The 17,916-nt window shown below is 42.9% G+C and overlaps 1 protein-coding gene across 2 annotated transcripts; it reads right to left on the reverse strand.

Annotated features, from left to right (window-relative positions):
• Nucleotides 1-543: 543 nt before the first annotated feature.
• LOC116749864 (cytochrome c oxidase assembly factor 7) lies at nucleotides 544-17,653 on the reverse strand. 2 transcript variants are annotated; one of them, XM_032624704.1, is made up of 3 exons: nucleotides 17,459-17,653; nucleotides 13,162-13,302; nucleotides 544-1,784 (listed from the first exon to the last, which is right to left on the reverse strand). In XM_032624704.1, exons 1-3 carry the CDS (start codon nucleotides 17,562-17,564, stop codon nucleotides 1,336-1,338), a joined length of 696 nt encoding a protein of 231 aa, XP_032480595.1. In that variant the 5' UTR covers nucleotides 17,565-17,653; the 3' UTR covers nucleotides 544-1,335. The 2 variants fall into 2 exon arrangements, with proteins under 2 accessions (XP_032480595.1, XP_032480675.1); XM_032624784.1 differs by lacking the exon at nucleotides 17,459-17,653 and adding an exon at nucleotides 13,667-13,805.
• Between the last annotated feature and the right edge of the window lie 263 nt (nucleotides 17,654-17,916).

Genomic DNA, 17,916 nt, shown 5'->3' on the forward strand with positions numbered 1-17,916 from the left:
AGCTGCTCCGCGGCATGTGGGATCTTCCTGGACCAGGGCTCGAACCCGTGTCCCCTACACTGGCAGGTGGATTCTTAACCACTGTGCCACCAGGGTAGTCCCTGTTTCCACCTTCTGGCTTTTGTGAATGCTGCTATGAACATGGGTGTACAAATACTTCTTGGAGACCCTGCTATCAATTCTTTTGGATATATACCCCAAAGGAGAATTACTAGACCATATGGTAATTCTGTGTTTAATTTTTTGAGGAATCACCATATTGTTTTCCATAGTGGCTGCACCATTTTACATTCCCACCAACAATGTATAAGGCTTTCAATTCCTCCACATCCTCTCCAATACACTTTGCAAAACTGAAAGCCCGAAAACATTGTGATGACAGAAATAATGATCATGTCATCAGCAGGCAAATGACAAGCTCGCCCCCTAGTGTCAAGTAAGGAAGATAACAGAAAAAGCAAACATTCTTAAAAGGCACAACCACCACAAAGAACATAATCTCTACCGCACCAAGAATCTGGAGCAAACACTAATAACACAAACTACTAATCAATCAAAATAGTTTATTCACAGGGACAATTAAAAAGGTTCAGTTCTGAGGGACAAAACGTATCACCAACCCTTGCATACAAATCCCTAGCTGAAGTTACCTTATTAGCTGTGTCAGATGAGTAGCCTGGGGATGTTAATTTTTAACGTGTGAATGTCTCCACTAAAGGAAGGCTTATGTTGTATCCTCTTTAGCAACCCTGAAGCATAATGGCCTTTAACTGTTACGTCACACGTAACTCCCAATCTCTGAATTTGCTGAAAGATCTGACTCTAAAGGCAAAAAGGAAGCCCACACCAATGATTAAGTCAGAGGGTGGCAGTCATGACTATTTAACTGTTCTCAGCTCCTTAAACCCGCTACTATGTAAATCAAGATACTTTCTGATTTTTTAAGCCCTCCCAACTAAAATAATGATGATAATGATGATGTCTGATTCTTTCATGCCCTGTGGCTGCTAATTTTTCCAACTCCCTGCTCTGTCTCTCCTGCCCACCCCTCCAATCTCTATGGCTCACTGGTTTGCTGTTTTTCACAGAGCTGCAAGAGTTTGAGAACCAAAATCCCATAAATGTGGATCACACCAGATAAAGGAATACTGATTGAAATACACATTTCAGACTACATCCCCGTAGGTGACACTCTGGGGCAATGGGTCTATACAATCAGAGTTATTGATATTAAATCCCAAGTCTTTCTGCTCCAGCAGGTCGACCTCCAAGGGCTGCATCAGAAATAGGAGGTGCCAGCCTCAAGCTGCCTGTTGCCTAGGAGGGCGGGCCACACTACCCAAACGTTAAAGGCTGGACATTTTTCTGCTGCTCTTTGTGCAGCTGTCGGGCCCGATTTTTTAGCTCTTCAGCCTTAGCTTCGTCCTTATCGACACCATCCCCCAGCTTGTACATGCGGCTGGCATTGGCACAGGCCCAGACATGGCCTAGGTCACAGGCTTTCATTGAGTATTTGCATGCCAGGCCCATGTCCTTGGGAAAGCCGGGGGCGCCCTGCAGGAACATGGTACTGAGGTTGAAGCAGCTAGAGGCATAGCTGCCATCACAGGCCCTTGTGTAGTAGTCTCTGGCCCTCTCCAGATCGGGCTGGCCATCCTCATTGACCTGTCCATCATGTGCCAGGAGACCAACGTTGTGGCATGCCTCCAAGGACTTCTTTCCCGGCTTCTCACATGCCATCAGAAAGCAGCTGGAGGCAGCTTTCAGATCCTGGGTTAGTCCACCTGGGAGGAAGGAAAAAAAAAGTCAACCTAAGCCAGGGCAGAACCTGAATGTCTCAGGCCAAAGTCAGGGAGCAATTCCTGAATATAGTTTATAAACTTTGAACTAAGGCAGCATGAAAAGAAGATGGCCTGGTATACTGCACAGATTTTCCAGCTTTTTTAGCCATGGAATCTTCTGTTCAAATGGTATCTTATAAGGAAGCTTAAACAGGTAAAAAGGGTGAAATGATAATATCTACCTCTGGGGGTAACAGCAAGATCATAGCATCTTATAAGCACTTCATTAAACGCTTAATTTTAATATATACTGAATGTGTGTTATTTGCCAATTAATATGCTAGGTCCTAAGGAACAGATACTGTCACTGCCTTTGTGAAACCTGTGGTCTAATGAGACAGACATTAAACAAGCACACAAGTAAATGTATGATTATAAGTGTGACAAGCATATGGAGAAAAAGTACAGAATGCTATGAGAATGTATCAGGGCTCTGAACTAGGAGGCAAGGTCAAGGAAAGCTTCCCCAGGGACTTCCCTGGTGGCGCAGTAGTTAAGAATCTGCCTGCCAATGCAGGGGACACGGTTCAAACCCTGGTCTGGGAAGATCCCACATGCCTCAGAGCAACTAAGCCCATGCACCACAACTACTGAGCCTGTGCTCTAGAGCCCGTGAGCCACAACTACTGAGCCCGTGTGACGCAACTACTGAAGCCCACGTGCCTAGAGCCTGTGCTCCGCAACAAGAGAAGCCACTGCAATGAGAAGCCCGCGCACCGCAATGAAGAGTAGCCCCCACTCGCCACAACTAGAGAAAGCCCGCGTGCAGCAACGAAGGCCCAACGCAGCCAAAAATAAAATAAAATAAAATTTAATTTAAAAAAAGGAAAGCTTCCCCAAAGAAGGGACATTTGAGCTGTGATATAATGGGAAAAAGAAGGAAGAGAAAATAAAATATGTAGTGGGAAAAAAAAGAAAAGAAAAAGGCAAAGAAAACTGTTCCAGGCAGCAGGAATAGGATACAAAGAGAAAAGGAGCCCATGTGGCTAGAACCCAGACGTCGCTAAGGAAGGGGCTGGAGAGGCAGGCAGGGGCCAGACCATGGAATGTCTGACGGGTCTCCTTAAGGACCTTGCACTTAATCCTAGGAGCAATGGGAAACTGCTAATGGATCATTTTAAGGAGAGGTGGTGACCGGGCTCACTTTTTTCTTTGTTTTGTTTTTTAATGGAACATTTCAAATCTCCATTCTCAAAAAGAGAAACATTTTAAGTATCTCAACGTTTAGTTTTTAAAGTCATTCCAAACATACCACCTAGAAATAACCATCATTATCATTAAGAGGACACCATTCCAGTCATCTTTATAGCATGTGTTCGAATTAAATGTCGGCTGGCTGAACGGACAGCTAGACAGAAGCAGAGTTGACCCTTGAATGATATGAGGGTTAGGGGCGCCCACACAACCAAAAATCCAAGAATAACTCCTAAATGTGGCTCCTCCCTAAATGTGGCTCCTCCACATTGGCAGACTCAACCAACAGAGGATTGTGTAGTACTACTATAGTATTAATTATTGAAAAAAAATATACCTGTAAGTGGACATGCATAGTTCAAACCCATGTTGTTCAAGGATCAGGTGTATTCCGAAAAACTGGATTATACATGCTACTTGTAAATAAAAAATTTAACTTTGATTTTACTTGTATTTATCGTTAAGACAACCAAACTGAAGTGAAACCGAAGAAACTGCTAACTTCAAATGAATATTTCAACAGAGAAATTTCCTAAATGAGCCCCTAGAGTTATAGATTATTAAAAGGTTAGCATCACTGTTTTGTTTTTTTTTTTAACCAAATTCCAGACAGTATTGACTCATGAGGATGTTGTCACCTCACACTTCTCCCTACCTCTCTTGCCCTGCCTTCTATTTTTTGTTAGACATGTTATTTCAACTTCGGGAGACACAGAGCACAGTGGTTACCAAAGCCTGGGCTCTGCAGCCAGAAAACCTAGGCGCCAGTCCTGGCTCCATTACTTGCTGGCAGTGTGACCTTAGACAAGTTACTTAAACTCTACAAAGCCTCAGTTTTCCTCATCTGTAAAATAAGGACAATAGTATCTACTTCATATTCTGGAAGCTTAAATGTGTCATTACAAAGAGCCTAGTACATAATAAGTGCTCAGTAAATGCTGTAGCATTTTTAGGCCATAAAGGTTTATATTATTTACATTCTATTCAGTAACCCTAATTAGCCCAACATTCATTCTAAATGGGATTCTGCTCATCACCAGTCTTTTCATCAGAGCTCCTCCATTTCTGAATTATTTCTCTTGATTCACCTACTTACTGATTATCAGATAGATTTTTCTAGAAAAGCATATAGCTTCTACAGCCTCTGAGTTCTTTCAGTTTTGAGAATGCATTCTTGCCACCTTTCTATTTAAACAGTATATAATTAGGTCTTGCTTTTATATCCAGCCTGATAAATCTATGCCTTTTACTGGAATGTTTACTTAGATTTAATGCAATTCTTGATATAGCTGGGTTTAAGTCTACAACCTTATTTGTTTCCCATTTGTCCCAAATGTTTTTTGTTCCTTTTTTCCCTTTCTTACAATTCTTTTGAATTGTATATTTCTAATAGTCCATTTCATTCTCATCATTGGTTTTTTAGTAATACTTCTTTTATCAGTGGTTTACCTAGTGAAAATACTATGTATACTTAATCACAATCTACCAAGAATTAATATTACAGCACTTCACATATAATGTAAGAACCTTACAATAGTACACTTTCATTTACCACATTTCTATCCTTTGTACTACTGCTGTCATGTTTTACTTCTAAATATATTACTTATTTGTTTGACTTCTATATAGTGTAAGCCCCATAACATATAACTATTATTTTTTTAAGTCAAGCATTTTTTTTTTTTTTTTTTTTTTTTTTGCGGCACGCAGGCCTCTCACTGTTGTGGCCTCTCCTGTTGCGGAGCACAGGCTCCGGACGCGCAGGCTCAGCGGCCATGGCTCACGGGCCCAGCCGCTCCGCGGCATGTGGGATCTTCCTGGACCGGGGCGCAAACCCGTGTCCCCTGCATCGGCAGGTGGACTCTCAACCACTGCACCATCAGGGAAGCCCATAACTATTATTTTTGCTTCAGTTTTTTAAAGACATTAAGAAATGAGGAAAAAATTCTTACATTTACATGTATATTCCAGTGTGCTTTCTTCTTTTGTATGGATCCTAGTGTCCACCTTTTTATCATTTTCCTTCTACCCAAACAGCTTTTCTTAACTTTTCTTGTAGTGTAGGTCTGCCAGCGACTCATTCACTCAGCTTTTGTTTATCTGAAAATGAATTTATTTCATTTCATTTATTTATTTATCTTTTTGGCTGTGCCACGCAGCTTGTGGGATTTAGTTCCCTGACTGGGGACTGAACCTGGGCCCTCGGCAGTGAGAGCGTGGAGTCCTAACCCTTGGACTGCCAGGGAATTCCCCATCTTCATTTTAAAAAATATTTTCAGGGGTGGGATAGGGAGGGTGGGAGGGAGGGAGACGCAAGAGGGAAGAGATATGGGAACATATGTATAACTGATTCACTTCGTTATAAAGCAGAAACTAACACACCATTGTAAAGCAATTATACTCCAATAAAGATGTAAAAACATATTTTCAATAAAGTAGAATTCAAGTTTGACAGTTTTTTTCTTTCAGCATTTAAAAGATGTTCTTTTGTTTTCTGGCTTACATTACTTCTGATGAGAAGTCAGTGATTATTCTCACCAATGTTCCCCTCAATGTGTCTTTTTCTCTGACTGCTTTTAAGATTTTCTCTTTACCTTTGGCTTTCAGCAAATGGTAATAATGTGTCTAGGTATGATTTCATTGGTTATCCTGTTTGGATCCAGTAAGCTTCATGGATCTGTGGAGTGATATTTTTCATCAAATTTGGAAATTTTATACTGTTATTTCTTCAAATACTTTTTTCTGCCCCAATCTCTTCTCTTTCTGGACTCCAATATACGTTATGTTAGATTAAGGGATAGTGAACCCCACAGGATGAGACTCTGTGTTTTGCTTTTTCTCTCTCAGTGCTTCAGTTTACATAACATCTTCAATCCTGTCTTCAAGTTCACCGATCTTTCAAATTCACTGATTATTTCCTTCTGATGTGTCCAATTTGCTATTAAGCCTGTCCAGTGAATTTTTCACTTCAAATATTATGTTTTTCAATTGCAGGATTTCATTTGGTTCTTTTTAATAGTTTCAATTTCTGTGATGAGACTTCCCATCTGTTCATTCATTGTGTCCATCTTTTATTTAAACCCTTTAATAAATTTATTTTCCTTGTTTAAAAATATTTGACTGCTAATTCCAACATCCCTGTCACATCTGGGTCTGTTTCTATTGACTGCTTCTTTTCTGTTTAGCAATTTCTTACTTTATGCTGGACATTGTAGATGCTACTTTGTTCACTCTGGTTTTGTTGTATTCATTTAAAGACTGTTATACTCTGGTTTCTCTTCAGATCACATAAATCTTTCACCTTTTACTAAAGACTGTTGAGTTTTGTTCTCACAAGTAACTAATTCACTGGTGAATCAGCCTGATCCTTTTGAGGCTTGTTTCTAAGTTTTGGAACCTTTCTGCAGTCTGTACTCAATGAGGTCTCTCCACTCTGGCTGGTGGAATTCAAACAACTCCCAACACTGTGAACCCTCTGGAGTCTCTTTTCAGTTCACACCTCCCCAGTAGCTTTTCACTGCAAGGTCTCTGAGAGTCTCCTCCTATGCATGTGCAGCTTAACACTGAGCCAAAGACTTAAGAGCACCCCTATGTGGCTATCTGGAGCGCCTTCTCTGTGTAGCTCCTTCTTCTCTGGTATCCTGTCCTGCAAACTCTGGCAGCCTCAGTGGCCAGAAACTCTGACCTCTGCCTCATCGGTTCAGCAAGACTATCATACTCTACTTGGCTTCCACCTCTTTGTGCCTAGTCCGAAAAGTATCTCCAAGCAAAAAGCCAAAGCAATCATTCATGGGGCTCATCCTGTGTGTTTCCCTTTTCTCAGGGATCACTGTACTGCACTGCCTATTTTCCAATGTCTGAAAATAGTTGCTTCATATATTTTATTGAATCCATGGTTTATATCCTTAAAAGTTCATTTTAGTTGCCTTATGGAAAGATTAGATACCTGCATTAATGAAGCAGGAGACGAAGGTGGCTTGGATAAATATGGTAGCAGGAAAGGGAGAGACAGGACAGATCTGAAACATATTTTAGAGCTAAACTGGCCACAAGCTACTAGGTAGGGAGAGATACCACTTGCTAAACTGGAAGACAAAAGGGGTACAATATGTGGGAGGAGAAGAAAACAATTAAGATTTCTATATTGGATTTGTTAAGTTTGCGATGCCTGTAAGAACTCCAAGTCAAATTTTCCAGTAAACAGTCAACTATATGCAGTCTGGAGTGGTTTTGCCTAGAGATAAAGGTTTGTTTGCAATTATCATCACTAACTTATTCACTGCCACATCCTAGAGACCACCACTATTAATTTTTGGTGTATTTCCTCCTACTACCTTTTCAATGTAGTTTGGTCTTGTTTTTACATGTTGTAATCATGTGTTTGTTCTTCACTCCCCATTAGAAACCCATCTTCTTATGTTTTATTAAGAATATTTCATCAAAGAGATGTATCAGAATTACTTTCCACTTCCTTTTAAATGGCTTCACAAAAATAGTTCAAAGCTGATTTCACTGATGAAAACACCTGGGCAAAATACCTTGTGACACTCTAAGTGTCCAATCCAAGGTAACTTCTGCAGCAACCAACACAAACCAGACCTATTCACACTGATAGAATGTTTTACAGTTTAACAAAGCAGTCACGTGTGAGTTCATTTGATGCTTAGAAAAATCCTATGAATAAGGTGTGAGCTGACCTTATTACTCCAATCTTGTCATTGAGGTATTTGTAGCTCAGGGAAGGAAAATGCCTCGCCTGATACCACACTGTCAATTAGTGCTCAGGATGAAAAGTGACCTCTCACTCTTCCCCCGCCCCAAGCTATCCTTGATAAAAGGAGAGTTATTAACCAGTCTTTGTCAAGAAAGGACACTGGGTGTGTTTTCAGAACAGAGGGCAAATTCTTAGGCTCTGAACTAGGCAGGGGGGTCAACAGTATTGGCTTTTAGACGTGGCAGGGCCCAAGGTCTCCTAACTAACAATCCAAAAGAGTCTGAGTAGCAAAGATCAGCTAATGGGATCTCCTGTGACGACACCCGACCTCGAGGAAATTATTTAACAATGTCAGCTTAACAGAGGATTAAGTATTATTCTCTAAATACTCTTGTGTTCTTTCACCTGCTTACCTGCTCTCTATTCTGAAGAGAAGACATAACTCTATTCTACCTCCAGCAAATAAAATCTGCTCTGTCCTTTAAGAACCAGTTTCAATGCCTCCTCCTCTCAGCACCCCCTGATGACGACATGCTCCCAGAACTGAACCCCAAAAGTACTTTACATGTCTCTCTATAAAGATACTTATCGGGGCTTCCCTGGTGGCGCAGTGGTTGAGAGTCCGCCTGCTGATGTGGGGGACGCTGGTTTGTGCCCCGATCTGGGAGGATCCCACATGCCGCGGAGCAGCTGGGCTCGTGGGCCATGGCTGCTGGGCCTGCACGTCCAAAGCCTGTGCTCAGCGGCGGGGAGAGGCCCGTGTACCGCAAAAACAACAACAACAACAACAAAAAGATACTTATCAAGCTCTCCCAGGTTAACAGGTATTAGTATAAATACTTCTTCCCTGGGGAGGGGGTAAAAAAAAAGATTTCTTCCCCCACACTGGTCCATCTTTGCTTCACTGTACAGAGTAAATACTAAAAATTTGCTCAACAAAGGAGCACTTAAGAAAGAAAAAAGTCTCAGTGCACAATCATTAATCATATAAGTTTGTCAAAGAGAAGGGAAAATAATTTCACAACCTCCACAACCTCTTTTGTTCTCCTTAATTCAATAAGGAACTAAAAGTCCCTGTGGAAAATGTAGTAAAATATGATATAAAGACAAAAGGAACCCAAAACTTTACCAAGACACAAATTCAGAGACTAAACAACTAGGAACATTTTTATTTTTGCACAGTATATTATATAGCTGAGTTCACATCATATATAACTTTGTGTTCCGCTTTCTTCACTGAACATTGTATCATAAACCTTTCCTGATGTCAACAAAAATTATTTAAAAATATTATTTTTTTTCTTTTTTCACATCTTTATTGGAGTATAATTGCTTTACAACGTTGTGTTGGTTTCTGCTGTACAACAAAGTGACTCAGCTATACATATACATATATCCCCATATCCCCTCCCTCTTGAGCCTCCCTCCCACACTGCCTATCCCACGCCTCTAGGTCGTCACAAAGCATCAAGTTGATCTCCTTGTGCTATGCAGCAGCTTCCCACTAGCCATTCATTTTACATTTGGTTGTGTATATACGTCAATGCTACTCTCTCACTTCATCCCAGCTTCCCCTTTCCCACTGTGTCCTCAAGTCCATTCTCTATGTCTGCGTCTTTATTCCTGTCCTGCCACTAGGTTCAACAGTACCACGTTGTAGATTCCATATATACGTGTTAGCATACGGTATTTGTTTTGCTCTGACTTACTTCACTCTGTATGACAGATTCTAGGTCCATCCACCTCACTGAAAATAACTCAATTTCATTCCTTTTTATGGCTGAGTAATATTCCATTGTATGTATGTGCCACATCTTCTTTATCCATTCATCTGTTGATGGACATTTTGGTTGCTTCCATGTCCTGGCTGTTGTAAACAGTGCTGCAATGAACATCATGGTACATGTCTCTCTTTTTTTTTTTTTTTTTTTTTTTGCGGTACACGGGCCTCTCACTCTTGTGGCCTTTCCTGTTGCGGAGCACAGGCTCCGGACACACAGGCTCAGTGGCCATGGCTCACGGGCCTAGCTGCTCCGCGGCATGTGGGATCCTCCTGGACCGGGGCACGAACCCGCGTCCCCTGCATCGGCAGGCGGACTTCCAGCCACTGCACCACCAGGGAAGCCCATGTCTCTTTTTGAATTATGGTTTTCTCAGGGTATATGCCCAATAGTGGGATTGCTGGGTCATATGGTAGTTCTATTTTTAGTTTTTTAAGGAACCTCCATACTGTTCTCCTTAGTGGCTGTATCAATTTACATTCCCACCAACAGTGCAAGAGGGTTCCCTTTTCTCCACACCCTCTCCAGCATTTATTGTTTCTAGATTTTTTGATGATGGCCATTCTGACCAGTGTGAGGTGATACCTCACTGTGGTTTTGATTTGCATTTCTCTAATGATTAGTGATGTTGAGCATATTTTCATGTATTTGTTGGCAATCTGTATATCTTCTTTGGAGAAATGTCTATTTAGGCCTTCTGCCCATTTTTGGATTGGATTGTTTGCTTTTTTGATATTGAGCTGCATGAGCTGCTTGTATATTTTGGAGATTAATCCTTTGTCGGTCGTTTTGTTTGCAAATATTTTCTCCCATTCTGAGGGTTGTCTTTTCTTCTTGTTTATGGTTTCCTTTGCTGTGCAAAAAGTTTTAACTTTCATTAGGTCCTATTTGTGTATTTTTGCTTTTATTTCCCTTACTCTAGGAGGTGGATCAAAAAGGATCTCACTGTGATTTATGTCAGCAGAGTGTTCTGCTTATGTAGAAACATTATTTATTTATTTTTTAAATAAATAAATTTATTTTAAATAAATTTATTTATTTTAAAAATAAATCTATTTATTTTAAATAAATTTATCTATTTTTAAAATAAATTTATTTATTTAAAATAAATATCTATTTTTAAAATAAATTTATTTATTTTTTAAATAAATAAATAAATTTATTTATTTTAAAAATATATTTATTTATTTTCCGCTGCATTGGGTCTTCATTGTTGCACACAGGCTTTCTCTAGTTGCGGCGAGTAGGGGCTACTCTTTGTTGAGGTGCGTGGGCTTCTCAATGCGGTGGCTTCTCTTGTTGCGGAGCACAGGCTCTAGGCATGCAGGTTCAGTAGTTGTGGCATGCGGGCTCAGCAGTTGTGGCTTGCAGGCTCTAGAGCACAGGCTCAGTAGTTGTGGTGCACAGGCTTAGTTGCTCCGCGGCATGTGGGATCTTCCCAGACCAGGGCTCGAACCTGTGTCCCCTGCATCAGCAGGCAGATTCTTAACCACTGTGCCACAAGGGAAGTCCCAAAACATTATTTTTTAATGGGCTAAATAACATTCCAGCTGCTGGAAGTAACATTATTTATTTAACTAAACTGCTACTGTTGGCACATAGATTTTTTTTTTTTTTTGCGGTACGTGGGCCTCTCACTGTTGTGGCCTCTCCCATTGCGGAGCACAGGCTCCGGACGCGCAGGCTCAGCGGCCATGGCTCACAGGCCCAGCCACTCTGCGGCATGTGGGATCTTCCCGGACCGGGGCACGAACTTGTGTCCCCTGCATCGGCAGGTGGACTCCCAACCACTGTGCCACCAGGGAAGCCCAGATTTTTAAAAAAAATAATTAATATAATGCAGTTATATATTACTTATAAATTATAAATTAATGAAAATAAAATTCTGCCAGATAGATAATGCTCGGGTGAGAATCTTTGCATATAATCTTTATTTGCATTTCCAGTTATTTCCTTAGGAAAAGATACTAGGAGAGTTACTAGGCCAAAGAAATGCTCCTCTGTTCAAGCAAGGGAACCTGATATTCCTATTAATGCTAAACTTTCTTCAACTTTGAGACTACCACAGACTCCATGTCCCATGTGAAGGGAGAAATAGCCCACACAGCTCCAGAGATTTAAAAAGACATCCTCTTGATCAAACTTTCACTGAACATCCTTCTAACCAGGCTTCACTGGGTACTGGGAACAAAGGATCATCCTCAAGAAGCTCATGATCTAGTGAGCAAAAAAAGAATTGCCTGTCTAAAGTCATATTCCCTATTTGTGGTGGTTTTAAAATATGCCCATAAATTCTTTTTTTTAATTTATTTAATTCATTTATTTAAATAAATTTATTTTTGGCTGCGTTGGGTCTTCGTTGCTGTGCACGGGCTTTCTCTAGTTGTGGTGGCGAGCAGGGCCTACTCTTCGTTGTGGCATGCAGGCCTCTCATTGCGGTGGCTTCTCTTGCGGAACACGGGATCTAGTCATGTGGGCTTCAGTAGTTGTGGCACGCAGGTTCAGTAGTTGTGGCATGCAGGTTCAGTAGTTGTAGCTCACAGGCTCAGTAGTTGTGGAGCAAGGCTTAGTTGCTCCACAGCACGTGGGATCTTCCTGGACCAGGGCTTGAACCCGTGTCCCCTGCACTGGCAGGCAGATTCTTAACCACTGCGCCACCAGGGAAGTCCCAGCCCATAAATTCTTGATATTCCTTCTTTCAACAGGTGGAATTTAAGTTTTCTCCAATTAGCGTAAGCTAAACTTACTGACTCATTTCTAATAAACAGAGTGGAATAGAAATGAAAAGTGTGTGACTTCCAAGGGTATAGTATAAAAGACACTGTGGATTCCATCTTGCTCCCTCTTTGGATCACTCACTCTGGAGGAAGCCAGATGCCATGTCACCAGGACATACAAGTAGCCCATGAAGAGATCCATGTGACAAGGAACTGAGGTCTCCTGACAACAGCTGGCAAGGAACAGAAGCTTTCACCAACAGCCGTGTGAGTGAGCCAGCTTAGGATTGGAAACTCTGGTTCCAGTCAAACCTTCAAAGGACTACAGCCCTGGCTCCCTGGCTAATGTCTTGACTGCAACCTCACTGAGACCCTGAGGCACACAGCTCAGCCACTCCCAAATTCCTGACCCACAGAAACTATGTGAAATGATAGGTTTGTTGGGATAATCTGTTATTTAGCAATAGATAACTTAAACACTACTGAATACCAACTGCAATTAGGTCGTGAGGAGAAAAGCAGATGGAAAGGAATTAATTATTGGTCCCTCCTCGGTGCCAGGCACATGCTGATGCCTTTACCTGCGTTACCTTATTTAATCCTCACCACAACCCTATGAAGCAAGAACTATTTTTTTCTCCATTTTACAGGTGATATAACTGACACACAGAGTTAACGTGACCGGCTCAAGGACCCACTACTCGCAAACAGCATTCCTTAAGGTCTGCCTGACTTGAAAGGCTGTGCTCGTCCCTCCATCACTTTGCTAAACTCTTGACTCCAAATTTTCCTACAACATGCTTCCCCAAGGCCTGTGAGGACCCTTCTGTAAAGAGGACTCAGTATCAGCCTCAGGATGTGATGTCAGCACTACCATCAATGATAAGGACCAAAGAAAGCAGGCCCCTCCTTACCTTTCCCAGTCACATAATAGGCCCCCAGTTTGTAGCAGCTATCACTGTGTTTGTTCTCTTCACAGTTGAACTTCAACACCTTGGCAGCCTCATCAAAATTCTTCTGGATCCCTTCCAAATAGTCCACCAGCCGATAGCAACCTGTGAGGGAAGGGCAAAAGCCGCTGTTCAAGTCTGGGGCAGTGGGGAAGGTCCAGGTGTGGCAGGCCAGAAGTGCCTTTTATTTAGGACCAGCCTCTCTCCTAAAGAGCGCAGGTAGTGTTCAGCCACTCCTACAAATGGCACTGTCCGCCCTCAGCCTAGGAGCTGCTGTTCAAGTCTGGGGCAGTGGGGAGGGTCCAGGTGTGGCAGGCCAGAAGCGCCTTTTATTTAGGACCAGCCTCTCTCCTAAAGAGCGCAGGTAGTGTTCAGCCACTCCTACAAATGGCACTGTCCGCCCTCAGCCTAGGACTGAGCAATGTACAGACTGTGGAGACCTTGGCCCCACACTGGCTCCACCACTCACCGACTCTCTGTTCCCTGTCAGCAAGGCCCAAAGATGCACTGGCTTCCATAATGAAACTCTGCTAGCTTTGGAACTTCTCAGGAAGTTCAGCAGTAAAACACTGAGAACCAACAGGGTCCATGGGCTAGTCTTCATAGCTGCAAGAAAGGGATGCTTTGATGACTATACCTTAATCCTTGGCCAGGCTGGGTACATTAAGAAGAAAGAGTCGAAATGGCAGCTACCAAAGGAGTTGGAAGTAGACTCCCTCTCCTTGGCAGTCTCTGGTCCCTCCTTAATATCTCTCTCCTCTGTCCCTTTTTTTTCATCCACAATAACACCCATCTCTTGTTCATTTTCATTCAACAAATATTTGAGCATCTTTCTGCATCAATGTATAAGACACTGCTTTAGTTGCTGGGAATACAGTCACTTGCCTGCCTAAAAATTACATTGTAGAGGAGGAAATACAATAAATAAAAATAAATAAATAAATAAATAAGTAAGTAAGTAAGTAAATAGGTTAGCAAGATGCATTCAAACCTTAATAAACAAATATGACTGAACTATAACAGGATGATAAGATAGTTCATTGTGCATGTTGGGGGAATGGTTAACACAGACTGGGCAAGATCAGGGAGGGCCTTATTGGGGACTTCGATGCGTGAGCTGAGATGTGAATAACATGAATGAACTAGCTATTTAAAGACAATGAAATGGGAAGGAGGCAGAAAGTCTCAGGCACAAGGAACAGTAAATAAAAAGACCCAAAAGAGGGAATAAGCTTGGCACAAATAAGGTATAATGTGGCTGGATCCAGGAAGAAAGAGGTAGGAAGTGAGGAGAAGGTAGGGACCAATCACAGGGCCTTGTAGAAGAGAGGAAGAAATTGGGATTTTACTCCAAGTCAATGGCAAACCACTGGAGCGTTTTAAGAAGGAAAGCAATATGATTCGATTTGCTTTTTTTTTTTTTTTTTTTGCCGTATGCGGGCCTCTCACTGTTATGGCCTCTCCCATTGTGGAGTACAGGCTCTGGACGTGCAGGCTCAGCGGCCATGGCTCACGGGCCCAGCCGCTCCTCGGCATGTGGGATCTTCCCGGACTGGGGCACGAACACGTGTCCCCTGCATCGGCAGGCGGATCCTGAACCACTGCGCCACCAGGGAAGCCTCCGATTTCCATTTTTAAAAGGTCATTCTAATATATATGTTTGTATGTGTCTGGATGAATATGGAGGAAGTTAAGTGTGAAGGGACACACTCCAACACTGATAATAACAAAAATGTGTTATTTTGTCATTTAAAAAACTAATAAACATTTAAAATAACAAAATAAAAATTTAAACATCAGTCTGTGAGTTGAGAATAGATCTTAAGGGAGTGACGGTGCAAATGGAGAGCCAAGTTAGAAGGCTATTTCAGTAATCCAGGTGAGAAATGATGATTTTGAAGACTAATACAGAAGTAGCTATAGTAACTACAGCCTCCTCTCAGGCTCTCCTTCTAAAGTGCCGCAGCCTGCCCTTCTTATATGCCCACCCTCCCCTACTTCACTGCTCCGTACATCTCCAGAGTACAAAAGCATGTATGGCTCTCCACTGCCTACAGAATAAAGTCTAAATGCCTTTCCGTAGCATTCAAGGTCTGAAACACTCCATAAACAAGACGAAAAGACAACCCTCAGAATAGGAGAAAATATTTGCAAATGAAGCAACTGACAAAGGATTAATCTCCAAAATTTACAAGCAGCTCATGCAGCTCAATATCAAAAAAACAAACAACCCAATCCAAAAATGGGCAGAAGACCTAAATAGACATTTCTCCAAAGAAGATATACAGATTGCCAACAAAAACATGAAAGGATGCTCAACATCACTAATCATTAGAGAAATGCAAATCAAAACTACAATGAGGCATCACCTCACACCAGTCAGAATGGCCATCATCAAAAAACCTAGAAACAATAAATGCTGGAGAGGGTGTGGAGAAAAGGGAACCCTCTTGCACTGTTGGTGGGAATGTAAATTGATACAGCCACTATGGAGAACAGTATGGAGGTTCCTTAGATAACTAAACATAGAACTACCACATGACCCAGCAATCCCACTACTGGGCATATACCCTGAGAAAACCATAATTCAGAAAGAGTCATGTACCACAATGTTCATTGCAGCTCTATTTACAATAGCCAGGACATGGAAGCAACTTAAGTATCCATCGACAGATGAGTGGACACAGAAGATGTGGCACATATATACAATGGAATATTACTCAGCCATAAAAAGAAATGAAATTGAGTTATTTGTAGTGAGGTGGATCGACCTAGAGTCTGTCATACAGAGTGAAGTAAGTCAGAAAGAGAAAAACAAATACCGTATGCTAACACATGTATATGGAATCTTAGAAAAAAAAAATGGTGCTGAAGAACCTAGGGGCAAGACAGGAATAAAGACACAGATGTAGAGAATGGACTTGAGGACATGGGGAGGGGGAAGGGTAAGCTGGGACGAAGTGAGAGACTGGCATGGACTTATATACACTACCAAATGTAAAAGAGCTAGCGGGAAGCAGCCGCATAGCACAGGGAGATCAGCTGGGTGCTTTGTGACCGCCTAGAGGGGTGGGATAGGGAGGGTGGGAGGGAGACGCAAAGGGGAGGAGATGTGGGGGATATATGTATAGCTGATTCACTTTGTTATAAAGCAGAAACTAACACACCATTGTAAAGCAATTACACTCCAATAAAGATGTTAAAAAAAAAAAAGGTCTGACACACTGTGGCCCAGGGTCCCTGTCAATCTTATTTCTGACTACATTCTGACTTCAACCTTTCAAAAGAGCATTTTCTTCTCTTCCTCTGCTCCATTTTATCTACACTACTTGCCTATCCCTCCTGACCTCTTCCAGAAGTCTTCCCCAACCATTCTGCTCCTCAGTGACTCCAACTCCTGTGAAATCTCCCTACACTCAGGGCATAGACCAGCCCTCAAAGAACAACCCTGGGTTCTTTTTAAGCCATCTTACACTGCAGAGCAACTCTGTGTAGTTGGTCAGCTTCAAGCTAGACTGCAAGCTATTTGAAGGTAGGGCCAGTGCCATTTTTTTTCCCCCTTTATAAAAATGAAGTAAGAAGAAGAAAACCACCCGAAGGTACTGGCTGCTCTGGGTGGCCCCTTCTGGACATCACCATCCACCCACACGCTAAAGTCAACTCAATGTTCCCAGAACACATGGGGCACATTCACGTCTCAGAGCCTTTTCACTAGCTGTTAACTCTGCCTGGCATGATTCTCCCTTACCTTCTTCAACACTGTTCAAATGCCACTCTCCCAATGATTCTCCCTGACGTCTCAATTTAAAATTGCCCTCCTGAACTCCTGATACCTCTCAGTCAGTTCTTCTTCCCATTGCACTTACTACCTTCTAACATACTATCTCATTTATTTTCTTATGTTTCTTGTTCAATACCCCCCACTAGAATGTAAGCTCCACGAGGACAGGACGTTTTATCAGTTCACTGATGTAGCCCCAGTCCCTCTACTCCAAACGCCCGCGCGCTTCTCTTCCTTCCAGCCCGGCCTCCAGGCTCGGTGCCGGCAGAGTAAGCCCCGGCTGCGAGCCCGGCAAGTCACGTGGAACCCATCCTGCCCCTCCCCAACACACAAAGAGCCGTCCGCGTCCTACAGACCCCGCGTGTCCGGCCCGCGGCCCCTTCCAGATCCTCTCAGAGGTCGCTCGCGCGACCCGTCCAGCCCCCCGCCCCTGCGCACCGAGCCCTCACGTGTCCTTAAGGCCGTGCAGGCGGCGCTCACCGTCCGGGTTCTTCTCACGGTAGCACTGGTAGTTGCACTCCACCTCCATGTTCTCCAGAAAGGACTTCACCTGCTCCTCGTCCTGGAAGTCCACCACGCCCGCCATCGCTCTCGCTAGCCCAGCCAAATCACCCAACCACTCTGCCCCTGGCCACGCCGCCCGTCCGCCCGCCTTACGGTTACGTGAGACGGCGGAGGGGCGGGGCCTGGGAGGGGCATGCCGCCGAGGTCCGCGGTCACCCGGGCGCCCGGAAAGCACAGTTCCCGGAGCCTAGGCTCTCCTCTGTCCTCATGCTGTTAGTCTTTGGCCGTCCCATCTTTCCCTCTGGTCAGCCCACTCCTGAAAGTGGTAGCAGTCTTTCTGCAGCACTTTGTCCCAGCCTTGTGGTCTTAATGCTTCTCTGCCTGCAGTCATTTATTCCATTCATTCGTTAATTCGGTGTTCCCTAAGCGCCTCT

Source organism: Phocoena sinus, chromosome 1 (genome assembly GCF_008692025.1).
Source record: "Phocoena sinus isolate mPhoSin1 chromosome 1, mPhoSin1.pri, whole genome shotgun sequence".
NCBI lineage: Eukaryota > Metazoa > Chordata > Mammalia > Artiodactyla > Phocoenidae > Phocoena > Phocoena sinus.

Coding starts and splice junctions, on each gene's coding strand:
- LOC116749864 (XM_032624704.1), bottom strand. CDS start 17,564: ATGGCGGGCGTGGTGGACTTCCAGGACGAGGAGCAGGTGAAGTCCTTT. Junction 13,303..17,458: donor CCGTGAGAAGAACCCGGACG/GTGAGCGCCGCC, acceptor CTTCCCTCACAG/GTTGCTATCGGCTGGTGGAC. Junction 1,785..13,161: donor CTATTATGTGACTGGGAAAG/GTAAGGAGGGGC, acceptor CCTTCCTCCCAG/GTGGACTAACCCAGGATCTG.